This window comes from Pelodiscus sinensis, chromosome 4 (genome assembly GCF_052426305.1).
Source record: "Pelodiscus sinensis isolate ZL-2025 chromosome 4, ASM5242630v1, whole genome shotgun sequence".
In the NCBI taxonomy this organism is placed as follows: Eukaryota; Metazoa; Chordata; order Testudines; family Trionychidae; genus Pelodiscus; species Pelodiscus sinensis.
The window spans coordinates 18,500,939-18,524,767 of NC_143055.1; the positions used below are offsets into that span (position 1 = coordinate 18,500,939).

Below are 23,829 nucleotides of genomic sequence, written 5' to 3' on the forward strand. Positions count from 1 at the left end.
AGAATAGGCTTAGTATAACTCTTTAAAGAGAAAAACTGTTCATTTTCTCAAAATGGGGGATTCATCACATATTCAGAGTGGTCAAGGAGCAAAGCAAGCAAAGGGAATTTATTTCTAGCTGCACCAACATCTGAATGTTCTTGGACTGCATTGGAGACTATTTTTTATTTCAGAAGGTTGAGAAAGCTACTGTGGGGGGAAGCTGTTCTAGATTTGATTTTAACAAATAGGGAGGAACTGGTTGAAAATTTGAAAGTGGAAGGCAGCTTGGGTGAAACTGATCATGAAATCATAGGACAGCAAAATAGAGACAATGGATTTCAGGAAGGCAGATTTTAGTTAACTCAGAGAGGTGGATGGTAAGGTTGCATGGGAAGCAAGACTAAGAGGAAAAACAACTGAAGAGAGTTGGCAGTTTTTCAAAGGGACATTATTAAGGGCCCAAACTATTGCGCTGCATAGGAAAGAAAGTATGACAAAAGACTGCCTTGGTTTAATTAGATCTTGCTTGATCTAAAAATAAAAAAGGCATCATATAAAAAATGGAAACAAGGTCAAGTTACAAAGGATGAATATAAGCAAACAACACAGGTATGCAGGGGAAAGATCAGAAAGGCAAAGGCACAAAATTAGCTCAATCTAGCTAGAGACATACAGGCTAACAAGAAGACATTCTATAAATATATTAAAGCAAGAGGAAGACCAAGGACAGGGGACGCCCATTTCTCAGTGAAGAGGGAGAAACAATAATAGGAAACTTGGAAATGGCAAAGGTGCTTAATTACTTATTTGTTTTGATCTTCACCAAGAAGTTTGATGATGAAGGGACGTCTAACATAGTGAATGCTAGTGTAAATGGAACAGGTTTAGAAGATAAAATAAAAAAAGAACAAGTTAAACATTATTTAGACAAGTTAGATGTCTCCCAATCACCACGGCCTGATGAAATGCACCCTAGAATACTCAAGGAGCTGACAGAGGAGGTATGTGAGCCTATAGCTATAATCTCTGAGAGATTCCAGAAGACTGGAAAAGGGTAAATATAGAGCCCATCGATAAAAAGGGAAATAAGAACAACCCAGAAAACTACAGACCAGTCAGTTTAACTTCTGTGCTAGGAAAGATAATGGAGCAGGTAATTAAGGAATTAATCTGAAAATACCTGGAAGATAGAGTAAGGTGATAGGGAACAGCCAGCATGGATTTGTAAAGAACAATTCATGTCAAACCAATCTGATAGCTTTCTTTTATAGCATAACAAGTCTGGTGGATAAAGGAGAAGTGGTTGACGTGGTACACCTAGACGTTAGTAAGGCATTTGACATGGTTTCACATGACCTTCTTGTCAATAAACTAGACAAATACAACTTAGAGGGCGCTACTAGAAGGTGGGTGCATAACTGGCTGGATAACCGTTCTCAGAGAGTAGTTATTAATGGTTAACAATCATACTGGAAGGGCATAACAAGTGGGATTCTTCAGGGATCTGTTTTGGGACCAGTTCTTTTCAATGTCTTCATCAACGATTTACATGATGGCATAAAGAGTACACGTATTAGGTTTGCTGCCGATACCAAACTGAGATGGGTTGCAAGTGCTTTGCAGGACAAGGTTAAAAATTCAAAATGATCTGGACAAACTTGAGAAATAGTCTAAGGTAAATAGGATGAAGTTTAATAAGTACAAATGCAAAGTACTCCATTTAAGAAGGAACAATCAGTTTCACACATACAGAGTGGGAAATTATCGTCTAGGAAGGGGTACTGCAGAAAGGGATCTAGGAGTTATATGGGTCCACAAGCTAAATATGAGTCAACAGTGTGACACTGTTGCAAAAAAAAGCAAACATGATTCTGGGATGCATTAACAGGAGTGTTGTGAGCAAGACATGAGAAGTCATTCTTTCGCTCTATTCTGTACTGATTAGGCCTCAATTGGAGTACTGCATCGAGTTCTGGGCACCACATTTCAAGAAAGACGTAGAGAAACTGAAGAAGGTTGAGAGGAGAGCAACCAAAATGATTAAAGGTCTAGAGAATATGAGCTATGAGGCAAGGCTGATGGAATTGGGTTCGTTTAGTGTGGAAAAGAGAAGACTGAAAGGGAACATGATAGCGTTTTTCAGGTATCTAAAAGGTTGTCTCAAAGAGGAGGGAGAAAAATTGTTCTCCTTGGCCTCTGAGGATAGGACAAGAAGCAATGGGCTTAAACTGCAGCAAGGGAGGTTTAGGTTGGACATTAGAAAAAACTTCCTAAATGTCAGGCTACGTCTACACTCACGGGTTACTGCACAAGAACAGCCATTCTTCCGGAAAGCGTCCACACTGCCCGCCTGCTCTTGCGCAAGAAGATTAACAGTAGGGCTGGTAAGAGAGGGCTCTTTTTTAACAGGTGTAAGCCCTCTTGCGCAGGAGCTCTTGCGCAAGAGGGCAGTGTTGACGCTCAGCAGGGATTTCTTGCACAAGAAAGCCCTATGGTTAAAATGGCCATCAGAGCTTTCTTGTGCAAGAGAGCATCCACACTGCCATGGACGCTCTTGCGCAAAAGCACAGCTCGCACATGGCAGTCATAGGCGTGTGCATGGGGTGTGCCAGGTGTGCCCAAGCACACCCTAATGTCTCGGGTCGGCTAGCCCAAGCCATTTTTGCGCCCTAGGCCCCACCCAGCCCAGCAGCACCACGCGGCCTGGCAGCACAGAACGGCGGCCCTGAGGCACCCAGGAACACCCCCGCCCGGCCCAGCAGCATGCCGTGGTGCCCCTGAGGCACCCCGGGCTAGGGCCCGGCTGGCCTGTAGCTTGGCCCGGCTCTGACTCCAGCCCCACAAATAGGAAGGCAGAAGCCGAAGGTAAGGTAAGGAAGGGGATGGGAGGGAAAGGGGGAAAAAAAAAGAGGAAGGGATGGGAGAGTAAGGGGCTTGTGCTGAGGGGAGGGGGCAGGTCAGGAGAAGAAAGGGGAAGACACCAAGGGGCAGGGTGCAGGAGAGACAAATGCCACGGGGGCCAAGCGCAGACAATGAGGAAAAGCGCAGGAGGGGAGGTGTCAGTGGGAGGGGGGACAGGGTGATGCTGGGAGAGGAGAGGGTAAAGGCATTGGGGGATAGAAGGGGAAGGGAGAGGTGCTGGGAGAAGGCTTGAAAGAAGGGGTGGGCGTGAGGAAGGCAGGGATGGAGCAAGGCATGTGTGAGGGCATGGGCATTATGGGGAATGGGGGCAGAGAGTGGTGAGGGGGTGGGCACCAGAGAAAAAGGGGGCAGGAGCCGTGAGGGAAGGGGGAAGCACCAGGAGGGTGCACGGGTAAGGGAAGGTGCAGGTGCCAGAAGGGAGAAGCAGAAGGGCAGACACCTGCAGGGGAGGAACCAGCACGAGAGGAGAGAGGCAGGGCAGGTGCGTAGAGGGAGGTGTTAAGAGAGGGGATGAGGAAGAGTCGCTCACATGATCAGAGTGGGGCTACTGGAGGAATAGGCACAGGGGGGAGAGAAGGGCTGGTGGAGGGGGGCAGGTCTCAGGAGGGTTGAGGGCAGTGAAAAGGGCAGGAGTCAGGACGGAGGAGGAGGAGTTAGGGGGCAGCAGGCACCAGGGGAGCTGATGGAGCAAGGGGAGGAGACATGGCAGCAGAGGGAAAAGGTAAAGGTTTATGAGATATTTATTAATAACTTGGGTGCCACAGTGGCACAGCCAAACAAGCCACATGAACTCAGTACTGGTGCACAACACAAAATTAATTCTGCTCATGAGGGGAAACTGAGGTAACACTTCCCACAGCCTCTCTGCCCCCAAGTTAATGTCACACACATTGGGTTAATGCAATTGCAGGATAGTTGCATGGGAGGGGCTGGGGGGCCAAATTAATCCCTGTTGGTAGGAGGATGGTGGGAAAAGTCCTTGGGGGGGTCACATGACACCTTTTACTTCTGGTTATCTGTCCATCTTGCCCCCAGAGTGTTACCTCCAGAGGTGTGGCCAATGGGGATCAGGGGGATCAGGGGCGTGTTTAACAGGGGTCAGGTGTGTGGCTAATGGGGGTCAAAGTACATTTTTAAAAAATTATTTGGGTGCACACGGTAATGAAATGTGCTGCGCACACCTATGATGGCAGTGTGGACATTTACTTGCGCAAGACTTCTTGCACAAGCACCCTTGCGCAAGATGTTCTTGTACAAGAAGCCGCCAGTGTAGACATAGCCTCGGAGTGGTTAAACATTGGAATAAATTGCCTAGGGAGGTTGTGGAATCTCTATTACTTGAGAAATTTAAGAGCAGATTAGACAGACACCTGGGATGATCTAGATGGTGCTTGGTTCTGCCGTGAGGACAGGGGATTGAACTTGATAGTCTCTTGAGGTCCCTTCTAGTTCTAGTATTCTATGATTCTATGAATGATGTTTCCATGTTTATCACTCAAATTTGTCACTTTTCAAAGCAAATCATAGTTCCGTATTTTGTGGTACAAAGCCCCCTATAGGTAGTATCACTCAGACCAGAACAAAACAAGCATTCATGGCCTTTCATTCACTATGAGAGGCCTGATTTTCAGCTGGTATAATTGGCATAGCCTTATTGAATTAAATGAAGCTATAATTATTTACACCAGCTGAGGATCTGCCTAATACATTTTTACTAACAAGGATGGCTTTGCTTAACTTCATCTACAATATTTGACAACTATATGCTATGCTCCTGTTAGTTGCATTATTAATATAATGCTGTAGCAGACTTCATCTTATTTCAAATATTTTACTGTAGGGTATCATATTCCCTTTTAACTTTCTTTTTACTTATTGAACTTTGCTGTAACTTTGGAATGGACCAACTGAATGACTACAATACTGGACATAAACCCAGAATTTTTTAAAAGAAATGTTTGTTATACTCAATTAGTAAAGAAGATAAAAACTATTCTGAAAGCAGGAGCCAACTTTCAGTTATTTTTTAATGACTGTCAAACACAAGAATGTCAAACACAAAAATGACTGTCAAACACAAGATCTCTTTATCAAGTTACAGAACATATGGTGTTACAAATAGCCATAAGCCTTTCTACTGCATCAGTTATTTCAACCCTGAATAGGGTTGTATTTTACATTAACAGCCTTTCAACAAATCAGAATAGCCATTAATGATTTGTGCATTATGGTTATAATAAACCAGTTGAGACTAAACAGAAATAAGCATTTTATATCCTTGGGAGTACAAAGTCATTTTTAAAGTGTTACTTCTGATGAAACAACACTTGATCCAGAGGTTGAAACATTTGTGTTTAATAGAGACCTGGACATAGGGAAAATCAGAATTACTGTATGTGGCTGTTCTGTTAAAAAAAAAAAGAAGCTCCTTTTCAACCAATACACATTCCTAAAAGTTCTACTTTAAAGAAAACAAAGTATGGATGGCTATTTTAGTTTTTACCTTGATATGCATCTTGGCTCTTTTCAACAGACTTAGAGTGGTGTGTCTGGTGCTATCTGGCCCAAGAGGCACAAGTTGTTTTAGCTGCTCCAAATATAGCCGGAGTTTAGCCCGTCTGAAATTATTAAAAATGAAGAATGTTCTAGAGAAATTACTCTGTAATAGCATATGCTATATACAAACACCATCTGCTTTTTTGTATAGAAGCTGATGCAATAACAATGGGTTCTTTGTCTCTCACCTTGTCCAAGCTTCAGGACCCAAAGCTTCAAAAGTCACTTAAAATAACAATACTAGCACTTCTGTAGTGCTTTTCATATCTAGATCTCAAAGCAGTTTGCAAGGGTGAGTATGAATCATTATCCCCATTTTAGAGGGGGAAACAAAAATAGAGGTGTAGATTTAACCTGGCCAAGGTCACAAAGTGAATCAATGGCAAAGCCAGGAAGAGAAAATCGGCTCAATCCAACTGCTATTCATGTCAAAATGGCTGCGTGTAGACTGGCATGATTTTGCGCAAATACTTTTAACGGAAAGAATACTTGCACAAGAGGGCTTATCCCTGAGCGGGAGCATCAGAGCATTTGCGCAAGAACCAATGATTTTGTACATTACAAAGTCAGTGTTCTTGCGCAAATACTCATGGCCAGTGTAGACAGGCGGCAATATTTTGAACAAAAGCAGTTGCTGTTGCGCAAAATCATGCCAGTCTAGATGCACCCAATAAGTTTTTCAATTGACTTAAATGGGAATGGAATTGAGCACTATGTCTCCTGACTCCCATTCCTGTGCCCTATCTAATGGGGGGAAATGCCCCTTCAAAAAGAATATGTTCTATCTTTCAGCATACATCAAGAATGCCTTTTACAGTAAAACAAAAAGGGTAATATTAAGATTTACAAATATAGCATATTCTGTTATGTTTAGTACAACATTCCTTCATAAGTAACACTTCTAACCACAACAATCTGCTTCCTACAGTAAAAAAAAAAAAAAGGTAATAAGCTGGTATTCTGTGTATGTCTTTAAAGAATTCTGTGTTTTCTTTCACCAACTGGCTGGCAGTAGACACACAGAATAGTCTGTGAAATATTTTACTTTAGAACCAGATGATAAAACAAAGCAGACAATAAAACAAAGCATTCCACAAGTATATTTCTGCATTTTAAAAAATACTCCTATTTTTTTGTACATACAATTGAACAAGAAGCAATATGAAGTTCCCATGTGCCTTTCCAATAAAGTGCATATCTAAATGATTACTTAAGCAATGTTTGTAATTTTGGGCCCTTTTCTGTCAGTCTTAGTGGGAAATTAAAATTAACATTCTTCATATGTATTAACACTAATGGGCATTTTCAACAGAGATTAAAGTCTTAATGGACAGATGATCCAGAGAAGCAGTCCTAAGAACCCAGAAGCAATCAATCTATCAACCATTACAAATATGCCATCAATAATAATTTTCTGCAAAGATACATCTTTTCATTTAAATTCTGCTACATCCTGCAGTATATCAAACAGCTGTAGCTAGGAATGTAAGCGACTAGTCGACTACCCAATAAGAATATCCTTATCAGATAGTTGAACAGTGACTTGACTAGTTCCTTCCCCCGCCTTGCTGCCTTTTTCTGATAGAGGGCATAATAGGGATATTGGGTGCAAGCCGGGAAACAGTTCGCACCCAGTCCCCTTGGTGGCTCTTAATACATTTAAAAAGCAGAAGCGCAGCATCTGGGATCAAGCGTGAGCTGGGAATCAGCTGATTCACAGCTCACACCTGGTTCCCCTGGCTCTTAATACATGAGCTAAAACAGGAGCTAATTCTGCTGCGGTTCTACAGTTTCCTCCTTTATCAAACAATCGAGTACTCGATGGAAATTCCATCAACTACTCAATTAGCTGATTAAACACTATTTAACATCGCTAAGTTGTAGCGTGGTAATTGCTTCTAAAAAATTGCTTACACTTTTTAAAAATTACCATTTAGAACAAATGTTCAACATCAACATTTAACAGTCTATGATGATTTCTTAATGCATAAAAGGTCATGTAGTTTTCATGAACAAAGACAAACACGTAGAAAAACAATTTACCGTAAATTAGCGTATATAACCCACAGGTTATACACGTTTTTACAACCCCCCATCCCTCCCCACGGGGTATACATGTCCGCGGGGTATACAAGTTTATTTTTACTCACAAGCAGCTCTGCCCCATTAGAATTGGGTCAGCTCCGCTCCGCTGCAGGGAGGGCCTGATGAGCTTCCAGCGCACCAGCGCTGTGCTCGGAAGAGGGTGGGTTGCGCCTGGCTGCGGCTGCGCAGGGCCTGGGCGCGAGTGCAGCTCCCCTCCTACAGGCAGGCTAGTTTGCCTGTGCTGTGCTCCCCCCGCTGGCAGCAGGATGGCTACTTAACAACAGATGGATGGAATGCAGGACCTGTGGGTTATACACGTCCGCGGGTAATCTAAGGGGTTTTTTTACACAAAAAAGAAAAACCGTGGGTTATACACGCTAAACTACGGTAACTCTTTGTGACAGATGAACTATTAAAATGAAGATAAGTGCAAAACATGTCTATAGTACTGCATGTCTGACGTTACTTTTTATTGGTTGCATAGAGATTAATATATCAATAATCATTATAAGTGTAAATTAAAATGGCATAATTGTAAAAAAGTGCTAATATGAGATCATTTTGCCTCTTTCAGCCAATCAGGAAAGGAAAACACTGTTGAAAATTCATGTGATGTCTTTGGAGAAAGATCACCACTAGACTTCTTGCATGTGCATGAAGTCTTGTGTTGAAATTCAAGACTTGACACTCACAATCTAAAGTTTAAAAATGGGAAATGATACCATGAACAGGGTCCCAGTTTAGCAACCTGCCCAAGTACACACCTAACTCTAAATATGACTAGTCCACTACATGGGAATATTTAAGCAACTTGCTTAGTTAGGGCCCAGATTCTGGTCTTTAAAACAGATCTGAAATGTTAAATACTGATATTAGAGTCTACTTCTACAAATGCAAAAACTTTCAACCCTGGGAGAGTTCTTATCTATACATGTGTAACATTTAAAACAGGGAAGGGGAACCTCTAGTCCATTATCTGGACATAGTTTGCCAGGGTTAGCCTCTGGCAGGCCACCAGGCACTTTATTTACCTGAGTGTCTTCAGCTACAGCTGCTTGCAGCTGCCACTGACTGTGACTCACTATTGCCAGTCAGGCTAGGTCTACACTACAGAGTTTTTGCGGAAAAATAGTTGTTTTTCCGCAAAAACTCGTGGTGTGTCCACACCTCAAGCATGTTTTTGTGCAAGAAAATCGAAAGATCAGAGGGGTTTTTGCGCAATTGGTAATCTTCATTCTACAAGGAAGAACACCTTTTTGCACAAGAGCTCTTGCGCAAAAATGTGTGTGTGGATGGGGAAGAGAGGTTTTTTGCACAAGAAGAGGGAAAAGGAAAAAGCACAGGTGCCCTGGTGGCCATTCTGTCCATAGCAATCACTGCTTACTTGCAAGAGAAAATCCAGGCAGTCTGGATGCTCTCTTTCGCAAAAGCGCAACGCTTTTTTGATGCGCTTTTGCATCATGGACACTTCCTTGCACAAGAAGTTTTTGCAGAAGATCTCTTCCGACAAAAGCTTCTTGCACAAAAAGCCTGCAATCTAGACGTAGCCTCAGTGAGAGTTGTGGGATGTGGTCATGCCACTTCCTGCGGCTTCCACTGGCTGGGAACCAACAGATCGAGCAGCTAAATTATGCAGAATATACAGAATTGTTAATGAACAGGATTTGTATTTTTAATACGGAAAAACATGTATAAATATGGAACCATCTTACTAACCTTACTTGCTCTCTGACTACTCAGAAAAGTTTGCTGACTTTAGTGATAAATAAGGTTTTATAAAATTCTTCAGCATAGAAAGCTTTAAATACTAATAGAAATTAAACATACAGAAATTCCTGTGGAAATAGTTTTATTTATTTGTAAAATATCTATTATTTTGCATTATTTAGTTCAGAGATTGCAGCATATCTCTATAGTAGCCAGAAAGAGAAACTGACAGAAACCATCTTACTATTTTCACTAAGCTAAGAAAAATACAAAATAGGCAAGTGATATTAAGAGTGCTAAATTTCCATGATGAATGGGACTTCCCCACCTCACTCTGAGCCCCTCCACACCCTTCTCCCCCCACACACACACACCCACCCACTCACCCCGCCCCCCCCCCCCCTCCCTTGCACTGTTCCTCACATCCCCAAGGCCCTGCCCTGACTCCTGCATTCCCCACACCACCAGCTCCTTGCCTTGAAAGACCTGGGCAATACTGGGTAAGTCTTCTAGTCCTATATAATGATGTATAATGAAATGAGATTCACTAAGAAGGAATGAGTTTGGAAGTGTTACAGCAATGTGAATTTGGTCACTTTGCAAATATATAGTACATTTAACCCTTGTTAAATGTAGCTTCATATAATTTTTTTAAATGCAGGTCACCTTTAGAAATCATTCATGGAATATTTACCACGTAATGACTTACAGACCAATCCTAAACTGTTAAGTCAGTAGAAGTTTTACATGTTTCACGATCAGGCCTTTTCTTCTTTGAACCATTGTGGTCTGATCCTGCAGTAAATAGCTTTTTAATTAATAGAATTATTCTGTATAGCAACTAATATTTTACACCTGGTCACACTAATATGGTTATGCTAAGGGCTCTGCAGTAAATTGCCTTACAAGTTCTCTGTGTCTCCCTATTAAATTCTATAACACTTTTCCTGAAAAAGAAGTATCAACTATATCCTAATCATGATTCTAAAAATATTTTACAGGCTGGATAAAGTTAGCTTGTGCCTATAAAATATAAAATTATCTTGTTTAAAGACTTCTGTAAGTAAAAGAAAACATGAATCAATGCTAATAAGAAATGGTTTTAGAGAAACTAAGTTTGTGGCCTAGACCAGGCCTCAATCAGAAAGAGTCCTGATTTTTTTGCCCTCCCAATAAATATTTCCAACACACAAGTACTTTAGTGTGAATCCCAAGTCTAACTCAAATTTCACAATATGTTTCAGCTATGCAGCAATTTTGCTTTAATGAGGAGAAAGAAAAGCTCTTAGTGCTAAGGCACTGTACTATGGCAAGGCACCCAATGTGCCGTGCTTAAACATTTGAATAGCTATGGGATATGTGAAATACAGTAAAACTCCGATGGTCCGGCATCTGACGGTCCGGCACTCCTGATGGTCCGGCACCATCAGGAACCCGGAAGTGCTCCGGGCAGCCGGACCATTGGAACCTGCTCTGCCCCCAGTCTCCCCGATTCAGCCGCTGCTAAAACTGACCAGTGCTGAATCCGGGAAGCAGGGGGCAGAACAGCTGGAGTGCTGCTGGGTAGGTCCAGTGGCGCTGCCCCTCGGGGCTGCGGGACCAACCCGGCAGCACCCCAGCTGTCCCGGATTCAGCCGCTGCTGAAATTGACCAGCGGCTGACTCCAGGAAGCCCGAGACAGAGCTGCTCTGCCCCAGCTTCCTGGAATCAGCCGCTGGTCAGTTTCAGCAGCAGCTGACTTGGGGACACCTGGGGCAGAGCAGCTGGGGTGCTACTGGGTTGGCTATCTGGAAACCGGATAAGGATGAAGTGGGGATTTTTTATTTGGAAAGGTATAGTAGGTAGCATGGGTTTAAGGCAGAAGCACATTGGAGCTGTTCATATTTCCTGAGCTAATGTTTTGGGCTGTCTGCAGACTCAGGACCATGACCTTACATCAGTTAATATAAGCTTCACATTTTCAAGCTTTTCTTTGCAACCAAGCAATCAGGGTACATCTAGACTGCAGAGCTTTTCCAGGATAGAAAAGCTCTGCTGCACCCAAGGAATACTTCCACTTTTCCAGGAAAAAAATATCGGAAAAGCAGACACGTTTTGTCAGCATCCCAGTAAATCTCGTTTTATGAGGAAGATGGAATGTTCCAAAAGAGGGTTTTTTTCTGAAATTATACCCCATGTAGAAAGCCTCTTTCAGAAGTAAATTGGAAAAAGATACACAATTTGTGTACCGCAAATTGCATTTCTTTTCCAATTTATCTTTGTAGTGTAGACACAGTCTTAAACATAGACATTTGGTTTTTCTTAAAACAAAAGCTTTTAGCTTGGAGCACAGTTCTGCAGCCATAAACGTGTATAACACAAAGCATTGACAAAACTGCATCACTGAACCAGAACTACCTGTAGGATCTGGGGGCACTGGCAAACCATGGTCAACAGTGAGATGGAGAAAGAAGAGAAAAAATGTTCACCACTGACATCAAGCTAGACCTCTACTCATTAAAAAAAAAAAAAAAAAAAACCAAACACATCACACACAGAGCATAGACCAGTTTTTTGATTGTTTTTAAAAACACGATTTCATCCAAAACCAATATATCATTAACTGACTGGTAACTAATTAATCTATGTTTAGAAGGATGAAAGTCTAAACGAGCTCTTTCAAGACAATACTGTTGCCCGAAACAAGGCTTTTACAGTAGCTTTTATAGTAAGGTACTCTTCAGCTTAACAAAATGATCAGGCCTTGAAATATCCATTTGTTCATTTGATGAGCAGAAAACTTTTCCTAGTAAGCGTGGATGCATTTGATTGGAGAAGAGGGGGACTTAAACCATCAATTTCTCAGAATTTTAAGTTTTGGGGGATAGTTTCATAAGTTCTTTGTTCCTTGTGGTTGCAAATATAATGTCATAGTGCAGCATTTCTTAAACTGTGTTCCGCAGCACACCGGTGTGCCGTGAGGCAGTCCAAGGTGTGCAGCAGAGATATGGTGGCCATACGTCCCTTTTTTTCCCGGGACAGTCCCAGATTTAAAGACACCCAGTGATAGCTCAGCGTAACAGCAACTCCCCGCCTCCATCCAGCTCCTAAGCAGCTCCCTTGGTGCTTTGCATGGGCAGCCAGGACCACTGCCAGTGGCACGCAGTGTCCAGAGCTCCAAGCTCCAATGCAGCATGCACCGCTGTCCGACATACCCCTCCCCCCACCATGTGGCCCTTTTCTCCCACTGTGGGACTGCCTCCACTGTGCACTGCCAGCCCGGCACCCTCCATTCACAGGTAGCTGCCACCGCTGCCAGAGAGGGAGGGGCACTGGTTGGAGCTAGTGAGCCGCTCCTGGGGGCTGCCACCAGAGTCCCGGCAGAGACCGCGCAGAGCTTGGCTGGAGCGCTGCAGAGCGGGGTATGTCCAGGCTCTGCCAGTGTGCTCTGTACACAGCCCTTCTCCCCCCGCCCCTTCCCACTCTGCTGGGGGAGTGGTAGTGCATGGACTCGCTCGCTTTGCCGAGCTCCTCAAGCCAGATCTGTGAGGGTGGGGGCTTTCTTCCCCTTCCCCTTCCCGCGCTCCTCCTAATGGGAGCAAAAGGTGGTGTGGGGACTGGAATGCGGCACTAAAATTAGGGCAAGGGGGAGGGGCAGTGAGGGAAGGAGGAAGCACCAGGAGGGTGCAGGGGTAAGGGAAGGTGCAGGTGCCAAGGGATTCTGGGGGGAAGCAGAAGGGCAGACACCTGCAGGGGAGAGACCAGCACCAGAGGAGAGAGGGTTCGGTGGGGGCCAAACTCATCCCCTATGGGCAGGAGGATGGTGGGAAAAGTTCTTAGACAGGGTTACTTTTACTTCTGGTCATGTGTCCATCTTGACCCCAAGAGTCAGGAGCATAGTAAACCAAGGTCAGGGGGTGTAGGTTCAGAAAATATGGTCACCGTATGCGGAGAGAACAAGGGCAGGCTTCCTTTTTTTGCTCAACAAAAATCCTTGGTATTCCCCATAAAAAAAAATTGTTTGGTGTTCCTCGGTCTTAAAAAGTTTAAGAAACACTGTTCTAATGTGAACAGAAACTGTGGAGTTCCTAAATTTTCAGATTATTCCAGGGTTTACTGCTGGCCAATACTGACATGAATTACAGCCGCTCCCTGAGTTACAACCACCTCCACTTACGACCATCTGCACTTGCGACCAAAGCGGGTGTAAATGCAGCTCCGAGTTACGAACGGCAATCCACGCTTATGAACAGTGTGGTCGCCATGTAACTCTATGGGATCTGAGTTACGAACACTTCGAGTTACAAGTGTTGGTCCATAACTTGTTTGTAACTCGGAGAGCGGCTATACATGAGTTTCACTGTGCTTTTGCTCAGAGCTTTGAGCAAAAGTAGAGATGGTCACTGTAGCTGACCATGTAGGAAGATTACTCAAAAAATGGAAACTATAGAAAGGGGTAGTGTAGAATGTTATCTATTCCCGGAGTTCTTACCAGGGACCACACTGGTGAAACCCTGTAATTTTTATTAGCTTTAATTGGTATAGTTTTCTAAAAAGTAGGCAACTGGTACCTTTTCCAAGCTCTGAAAAATGACCATGAATAAACAAGAAAAAACATATATTCTATCCAGTTGATTAGTTGGTTAAAATGTAACCTCGTTCTCCAATGACCTAATTCATTACATTATTGTCAAAGTTTGCATCTTAAGATTTAAATATTCCTGCTATTAAGCAGAACAAGACGACTGAGGATTTGGAACCTAAACCTGTACTACAAAAGCATCCTGTGGAAGACAAAGAAAAAATGGGATAGTGATTATATTCAGTCTCCTGTGTATTTATCCTTTTTTTAAGAATGGTGACTTCTAGTTTGGATCACTGTATACAAACTTACATTCCTTAGTATTCAGTTCATACTTCAGGTCTCACAGAATAGGACTACATTAAATACCACCTATTCTGGGCACAGATTCAAAACTTTGAATTGGGCATTTTTCCTTCTGAAGTTTGAAGCTTGTCCATGTTATAAAATAATATTTGTGTGACACCAGAAACTATTCCTAAATCTTTTAGCAAACATAAATAGGGGAAAATATCTGTAATGCCACAAATGTATAAATTCTTGGCCAGTTCTGGAAGTTGGCACCAGCATCCAGAAAGCTGGGCTTGGAAGCAAGCTGGGGACAGGTGAACACAGACTGCATTGTTCAAGGGATGCACTTGACTCAGTAAAGAAACCGTGCCTGGCAGAAAGACTCTACAACATTTTTTTCAGTCAATTCACAGATGAGTACCACTGATGGCTGCCCTTTAGAGACAAAAAAGAATAGTCATTCCACCATGTTTCCTAAATAACACTCAAGTACTGACCCAGAAGCTAACCAGAAGAAAAAGCATTGGAGCAATATGATAGAAGAGCAGCCTCAGGGAATTCCCTAGAACATGGACAATTCACAAACACACACTATTCCCTAGCATACGGCTGCATATGCCAGAAGAGAGACATAGTAGAGAGACAAGATGGGTGACAGAGACAAGCTTTTGAGCTAAAGAGAGCTCTTCTTCAGGTCAGGGAAAGGTAATCAGAGTATCACAATTAAATGTAAGAATGAACAGATAGTTTAGTAAAGTAGTTAGAATGTATGCTAAAGGACCATTCAAAGTGGACTAGCTCATTAAAACACCTGTGATTATAGGACAAAAAAAGGGGGTAACAGATTGGTGTAATAAGCCATAAATCCAGTGTTTTTATCCAGTGTCTATGATTTTTAGTGTGTAGTGGAGTTATGAATTTAAGCTCCAAGACTTGTATTTTGAAAGTGTTGTGCGGGTTTGAGAACTGCAAGGTTAGATATAGAGTGACTGCTGTATGAAAAGTGTTTATCCCACAGGTGATGCGGTGGTTTTATCTTTTCATCATTTTCCTGTGTGAGTTCATCTGAAAGTGTAGTGATTGTCTGGTTTCGCCCACATAATTGGTTTTGGGGGATTCGGTGCATTGGATGAGGTACACCACATGTGATAAGCATGTGTAGGACCCATGAATCGTGAAAGGTGTGTTGTGGCGGGTGTTGAACATTGTAGCAGTGGAGCTATGTCTTTGCGTTTTGTATCTTTTGTTTTGGCATAGTCTGGTGCTGCTTTGAGTTGGCGTGTCCTGGTCTATAGGGAGCTTGCTGCGGATCATAAGCTTGAAAAGGCTGGGGCGTTGTTTGAACCCAAAAGAGGGGATTCATGAAAGACTTCCTCAGGATGGGGTTTCTGTGGATTATATACATTGCAGTTGTTTGATAACTCCCTGTATGGGTTCCAGTGTGAGGTGGTAGGTGACAACTAAACTCACAGAACAAGCATTCTCAAACTTCATTGCACCACAAACCCATTCTGACAGCAAACATTACTGCTTGTCCGCAGGAGGGTGGACCACAGCCTGACCCTGCCCAAGCCCTGCTGCCACAGGCAGTGGAGCCAAAGGCAACGCACCAGTGCCCTGGGAGAGGCAGTGGAGACAAAATCCAAGGGCTTCAAGCCCCATGCAGCGGGGGCTGGACTTCAGCTTTGGTCCAAGGCCCCAGCTTTGGTCAGAGGCCCTAGCAAGACTAAAGCCACCCTTGGCTACCCCATTAAAATGAGGTGACAACCTACAGTTTGAGAACCGAAGGCACAGAGCAGAGGTGGGCAACCTGCAGCCTGTGAGTCGTGTGCAGCCAGTGCGGTTCCACCTGCAGCCCATGAACCCTATGTCTGGCTTCCCATGTGCCTCTCGTGCACTGAAGCCCTTAAGCCCCATGCTTCCTATTGCTCCCACTCTCTCCCAGGACTTCCAGCGGATTCATGGCGCTCCAAAAGTGCTGGAAGGGAAGGAGAGTAGGATGTGCGGGGCTCCAGATTTTCTAGATTTTTTTGTTTGTGTATCTATTTATCTTACAGCTGGAAACAAAGCACCACCTTCTGCTGGTGTGAGTAACATTAATTTTGAAAGTTTGTGATATATATTAAATGTATAACCTGCATACAAGGAAATTCTGTTTAAGATATTCCTGATTTTAGTCCTTATTACTTTTCCTCCACCACCCCCATACTGTTTAGTACAGCTACGAGTGGTTCTACCAAAATGGTGAATAGAAGAAGGAAAGAGGCCAGCCTCATATCTGCCTCTGAAGTATAAGGAATTTTGACTCCCGGTGACATCAAGTACAATGAAAAAAAATATAGCTGAATGCAAAAGGTACATTTATACAAGATTTGTTGAGATTATTTCCTCCTCTGCGGTACACTAAAATATCCAATGGCATGCCTATATCCAGGGAGATACCTGTGTAATTCAGGGAGATAAACAGCAACTTAGAGAACCATGCAAATTCTTGAAAATACGCACACAAATATCCATACATGACTATATACATGGGAACAGCATTTCCAAAAACAAGACTGTTAATGGGTTCATTTCTTCCAAGTTATTGAAAAAAAAAAGACACACCACTGCACCACAGCTTTTTGATCACTCATTCTGCATGCTAACATGGTGGCACGTTGCTCCCCAATGTAACACAGATCCATAAATCCATCCGTTTTAATTTTGGTTGTATTTGTTAAATTGGCAAAGAAGAAAATCCCAAATCTCTGTAAATCAGTCTGGTGCCTCAGCAAACTGAGGGCCCAGCCCAACAAACCCCTCAGGGCAATGACATTTCCATTGCAGGACTGTATTTTTTCAGATGCTGGTACACTATGGGTTTAATTCCATTACTTTTATACACACAAATTCTGGATATATGTCTTGGGACTTGATTCTACCCTAAGTTATACCACTGTACATATTAAGAAGTAATTTCGCTAAAGTCCGTGTTGTTACACCAGTTTTATACAAGCGTAAGAGAGAACAGAATGGCATCTCCATTCTTCTAGAAATTAACTTTATTATTTTAAACAATACTCCCCCCTAGGGTGTGGGTTCAATCAACATGTACTACACATACTGTGCATAATCAGGCACAAGACACACTGTGGTTCAGCACACACAAGCTGTGTATTTATCGACTGACAACACACATCCTGGAGCAAGTTGCTGCTTACAAATCAGCTCATGGCTTGAAACCTGTTTTAATTATCAGTGTTTCCCCACATCAAAATGCTAAGCAAGGACATTGTGTCTCTGGAGTGTTGCCAAGACGAAGGGATCTAGAAAAAAAACTGACTGCAATGCTAAAAAATCTGCACTACAACACAGACTACATCGGCAATGCACAGTACAGTACAAAGCATTTTAGTCTAAGAATGTTAGAGTGCTTCTTGGGATTTTTTACTAAACAAAAAGACATTTTTGTAACACTCAATTTCCCTTAGTGCTGGTAGTAAGCTAATGGCGAGGCAGGCCCAGTTAGATATGGAGATTAATTAGGGACAGAGTCCGCAAATGCTGAATAGATGGAGAAGCAGAGAGATGGATCCACGTGTATTTTACTGTTATCATGGAAAGGAAAATATCCTATTGCAATTTAAATATTTAGATGCCAAGTATTTACTTCTAAGGGTCATCCATATGCCATGTAAATGTCACCAACAAACAGGAATTCCATCAGGATCAAGGGTAGGAGACAGCTGTTGCTGCTGTAGCAGCTAAGAACCTTGTTTTCAAACATGGGCACCCAAAGGTAGGCATTTATTTCTATAGTTAGGCAACTAACTAAACATCTATTTTTCTGAGGTGACAAGTGCCTCCAACTCTCACTGGTTTTTGTGGGAGTTGTGTGTGCCCAGCATCTCTGAAAACCAGGCAATTTTTAATCTGATGCCTACTCCTAGGCACCCACGCATGAAGAGTAGGCCCTCTGACTCAGTTTATATAACTAACATTTAGTTAATAGAAACAAATCACATTTGGGATAAGAGCTTTCAAATGCCAAAAAAAGAAGTTTTTTTTTTCCCAATGACATTTCTGCATATGTCCAGATGAGCTTCTTTCTCTGCTGGGACCATCCTTGGGATAATCCGGTCTCTCCATCTGCAAGTTTAGCTGTCACAGGGTGCGAACAGATGGTATATGCACGTGCAATGGTGGGAACCTGTGTGTGTATAAGCAGAGTGAATCCTAGAGCAGTTCTAGCTTTTTGCCTATGTTTAAGCTGTGGAAAACTTTAATATTTATAATGCTGGGGGCAGAACAGGGCAGCTGTGATACTCCCTGGGAATGAACAACTTCCAGCAATGACTAAATAATGCCCTGAATATGGAAGCTAAAAATCCTCCTCAATGATGTGAACAGATCAATGTCCCAAGCCTCTCCTACACCACCTAAATCCTAGCTATCAAAACTTTCAGCCTCTGCAAAATAATTAATGTCAGATAGCAGTCCCCAACACAAAGAAAAGTGAAAATGTAGGTGGGCCAAGAGTAAAATAAAATGAACATAATAGCAATATATGTAAGTACAAAGGATGCTACAGATTTTATTACTCATTTACAAATTTAATGAAATAAAACCCTAAATTTTCACATGTTTAATACTTCCTTCAAACTGCTGCAGAATTACCTGTCTCCCAGATTGGAGCACTGCAGATTAAAAAGGGCATTGCCACAGAATTTAGATTTACCATGTCACAGAGTATACAGTCTTCCCATAAAGACAGTTCTATTCTATTGCCCTGTGCATTTATAAGCATGAAACTGGTATTTCTTTGGACCAGACAGGTATGGTCAGGTAAGACAGTGGAGCTATCCATCGAGGGTGGTAAGATGGGAAAAGCTTTCGGAGTATTTATTTATGCATACATGCATGCCAAAAATTGTCTTGTTTCCCAGGATATTTATGAAGCATCTGGTGATAGCAGGACAGAACCAGTTGTGAGTCCAAGTTTTAAGTTTGAGCACTGAAAGTTAGGCAGCTAAACCTACTACAGCCATGCACCTAAAAGTCTGTGTTAAGTGCCACACATTAGCACCTAAGTTTGAATATTGATAAATGCAAAAAATAAACTAAACCACGGCCTGCTTCTAGCCAACAAATAAAATATAATGAATTCAAATTGCCCTGCAGAATCAGATTAAAATCACTCCTGACTTACACCAAGCAGTACAGATAATGTCAGAGACCAACACCAAAAGGATTAGCTCAATTTTTTAGTCCTGATATAATAGATTATCTTTTTATTTAGTAATAATAATATGCATAAAAAGAAAATTGAGGTTAGCTTCCTCAGTCCATTTTAGATATTCAAAGTAGTGGCTTGCCTAATTCAACAGGCCCCACCGACTTCAATGGTGCTCAGGACATTTAAAAAAAAAAAATCAGGCAAGCGACTTATGTAAGTTCCTAAATAGAGATTTAGGAACATATGATGGAATGTACCTGTGTGACCACACCAAACACACTACGGTAGTAACCTTTGTACAAAGCATACCTTGTGAAATGTCATTTAAAAACTCATCATTCGCTGATCAATACAATCATAGCAAAAATGCACATATCAGTTTTTTATGTGACGTTATAAAAAAACTGAGATCATGACTAAAAGTATATTTTCCAGAGAAGTATGGGGAATGGCCAAATCAGGTCCTGAGGGACAAACAACAAGCTGACACTTCAGCCAGGTGTAAACAAGGCTGATGAGCAAAGTGGCCATTCTTTGGCAGGAAATGAGGCATGAACAACAAAAAAAAAATCTACATTTTATAGTCATGTGGAAATTCTGCACCAAAATGTTTTAAAATTTTGCACACAACATTTTAAAATTCTGCATATTTTGTCAGTAAATAAATGGGAGAGTTCTAGCATGGCAATGAGGAGGTGGGCGAGCACCCTATAGCTCATCGTTTCCTCCCTCCCAAAAGCTGACTCAGTGATGAGGCTGCACCTGATCCTGACACAGAATGGAGAGGGGTAACTAGTGGTGTCCCCCAAGGGTCAGTCCTGGGACCAATCCTTTTCAACTTATTCATAAATGATCTGGAGAAAGGGGTAAGCAGTGAGGTGGTAAAGTTTGCGGATGATACCAAACTGTTTAGGATAGTCAAGACAGAAGCAGACTGTAAGGGACTCCAAAAAGATCTCACCAACTAAAATGATTAGGGATTTGGAACGGGTCCCATATGAAGAGAGGTTAAAGCGACTGGGACTTTTCAGTTTAGAAAAGAGGAGACTGAGGAGGGATATGATAGAGGTATATACAATCATGAGTGGTATGGAGAGGGTGAATAAAGAAAAGTTATGTATTAGTTCCCATAATAGAAGAACTAGAGGACACCAAATGAAATTCATGGGTAGCAGGTTTAAAACTAATAAAAGAAAGTTCTTCTTCACACAGCGTGTAGTCAACCTGTGGAACTCCTTGCCAGAGGAGGCTGTGAAGGCTAGGACTATAACAGAGTTTAAAGAGAAGCTAGATAATTTCATGGAGGTTAGGTCCATAAAAGGCTATTAGCCAGGGGATAGAAATGGTGTCCCTGGCCTCTGTTTGTCAGAGGCTGGAGAGGGATGGCAGGCGACAAATCGCTTGATCATTGTCTTCAGTCCACCCTCTCTGGGGCACCCGGTGCTGGCCACTGTCGGCAGACAGGCTACTGGCCTAGATGGACCTTTGGTCTGACCTAGTATGGCCGTTCTTATGTCACAGCACAAGAGCCAAGGATTCTCGGTATGGGGCAGGGGAGCGGTCTGGCTGCACAGGGGCTTGGCATACAGGGGAGCAGCTCCCCATACAGTGACCTCTCCCCTTGTGGCTTAGGAACAAAGTTGCCAATGCGGGGAGGGGCAAAGGAGACAATTGTCCTGGGGCCCAGCTATTTAAAAAGGCCTGGGGCTCCTGGCCACCACTGCTATTACTATGGCAATGGAGACTGTGGCCCTGGGCCCTTTAAATTGCCACAAGAACCCTGTGTAGTGTGCACCCAGCAGTGAAGAAGAGCTGGCTGCTGGAGGCTAGCCCTCAGCACTGCTCCTTATGCTTGAGGCTCTGCCCCTTTGGGGGCCCAGAACCAGTTGCCCCTTTCCCTCATCCCAGGCCTGGTGAAGTCTGTCCTCAGCCCTACTGAGGAGCAATGGGGGCAGGAACTGACAACTAGAGATGAAACTTCTTGCAGTCAGGGAAGGATTCTGAGGGTGGCTCTGGACCCAGCTCTGGCCCCTCCTTCCAGGGACCCCTCCTTCTTCTCCCACACAAGTCCAGCTGGGTGCAAATCCAGTGCAAGATAGGAGCCACCAGTTGGGGCATCCCCAGCTTTCCCACCTCCCAATGATTTACCTCTCCACTGACTGTGTTGGGTGCCTGAAATAATATGCCCACACTGCTCTCTCTCTCTCTCTCGGCCTATTGCATTACTGCTTCAGAAGGAACAAAGGAAGTAGCTATTGAAGTGGTGAAGGAGTCTCAGCCTAAGAAGTTTGATGAGAAACTGAATGTGTGGGGAGAGAAAAACTTTGCTTTTAATTTAACACACTTTATTAAGTTAGGCACTTAAGTTGTTTCCATTTTTGACCCTTATGCCTCATAACTTGCACTCAATTAAAATATCTTTGTAGTTAATAAACTTATTTTATTGTTATATCTAATCCTGTGGATTTTAATTGAAATGCCAAGGAAACTCCATTTGGGATAACAGGCTGTGTGCACATAATTTCTATTCATAAAATTACCAATTTTATATAAAGTTGTATTGTCCAGGAGATATTTGGCTGTACAGTACATTTTGGGGGTTAGGAGAAGAACCTAAGATTGGGAGCGTACTGGTCACTGTGCAATATAACCAAAGCATGGAAAGCCAAGGTGTGGCTCATCGGCTCCAGTACACAGACAAACATAGCTAGGAGTCACTTGTATACTGGAGGCTGCTTGTGGATCATCCAGACTAGAGGCTATAGCAGAAAAGCAGTATAAAGGGTACACCCCAGGCTATTCGGCAGGTGTGACAAAGCTACTCATTAGTCTGGATTGTACCAGGGGTATGTCACAGAGTATAACATGGACCACCCACAAAACGGTCACAAAACAAAAGCAACTGAAACACTCAAGAGGCTTTGGCCAGTCAGGAAGGAAAAGGGTGTGCCCCGCCCTTTAGAGTAGCTTAGTTTCCACCAACTAGGAAGGGAAAGGACATACCCTACCCCTCTAGTAGCTCTTCCCAGCCACTATTCACTGTTCTTATATTCCTTCCAGGAGCTCACAGCCATCTCCAGCCAAGATTTACCCGTACCCAGTTCCTGCTTTCTGCACTCCTCCCTTTTGGGCCTTTTGCCTAGCAGGTGTGGAGAATCTCCTATCAGTTGCTTCTCTGGCCTTAGGTCTCCCTTCTCTGCCTAAGAGCCAGAAAGCTTTATGTGTGATTTCCTGTGCAGCACACAACTACATAGTGACATAGGACTGGAAGAGACCTCCTGGATCACTGTCCCCTGAAATCCGTGGGCATCCCCATCATATAATCTGGATCATAAATTTATCAAGATCCATCTTAAAACTAGTAAGTTTATTTGACCCCATAATTTCTACTAGGGGCCGTTTCACTCATTTGATGGATAGAAATCTTTTAGTTTCCAACCTAAATTTGTTCCTGGCCCTTTCCTAGCCATTTGTTTTTGTGCCAACATTGTCCTTTAGTTTAAATAGCTCTTCTCCCTCCCAATTTATTTACAGTGAGCTATTATATCCCATCTAGGAAAGCAGGCATGTGAATTTCAACTATAGCTCCCAGCTTTTAAAGGTCCAAGGGCCAGAGCATACAAACTGGGTCACATGCATGCCCCCCAAAGGCCAGTCCCCTCCTGCTCATCCCTTTTTAATAATTGTGGCCATTGATTGTACAACATATTTCTGGGTTTCACTGCTGTGTATGATACAATTGTCATGCCATGCTATGGGCTACCGTAAGTAATTGTAGGAGAAAAAATAGCTATCAACACTGAAAACAAAACAGGCAATTCCCTGGAAGCCTCCTCTTCCTGTCTAACAGGACTTGGCCTCCACCTATAAAAAGTTCAGTTTAATCTATTAAAAAACAGAACAAACCCAAACAAACTAATAAAAAATACAACAAAAATCCTTCCATTCTTATGAATGTCACAGTCTTTTGCAAGAAGAAAACGTGCACCAAAAGCACTGAATGAACGGATCCAATTTAAACTACTACTAAGAGATTGTTATACTTTTCACTAGCATTTTTTATTATGTGCTAGGTAAAATGTTCACATTTACCATTATTTCTGGAACCTGAACTGCATATTTCACAGAACAGCAAGCCCAATTCTGCTCTCAGATAGGCATGCATAACTCCCACTGAATTCCCTGAAACTGAGAGCAGATTTCGATAACCAGTTTGCAGCAAGCTATACCATCATATCTGCTTCAGGGAATAAAACAGATTAAAAATTAATTGACCCTGAAAAAAATGTCATGCGATAAATTTAAGAGAGAGATTTTTGTGCACAAGTCCCAGCCAACGAGAATGAAAAAGGGGTAATATTTCACAAGTGGTAACAGGAATATATATACCATACCATGCTTAGTAAGTAGAGAGCTTAATTTGGGAACAAGGTCATCCATCCATCATCTTTCTATACAAAAAAAGTTTGCAGATAAAGCCTCGTTGTTCAGAAAAGATTATTACTTG

General features: G+C 42.7%; 1 protein-coding gene across 3 annotated transcripts in view; it reads right to left on the reverse strand.

The window, feature by feature from the left end:
* Window positions 1-23,829, reverse strand: part of MXD4 (MAX dimerization protein 4) — a 57,536-nt gene that overhangs the window by 13,473 nt on the left and 20,234 nt on the right. For all 3 annotated transcript variants that reach the window (XM_006134720.5, XM_006134721.5, XM_006134719.5), the window contains exon 4: window positions 5,408-5,522. In XM_006134720.5, the coding sequence (XP_006134782.2) occupies window positions 5,408-5,522 (115 nt within the window). The remainder of the gene's footprint in view (window positions 1-5,407; window positions 5,523-23,829) is intronic.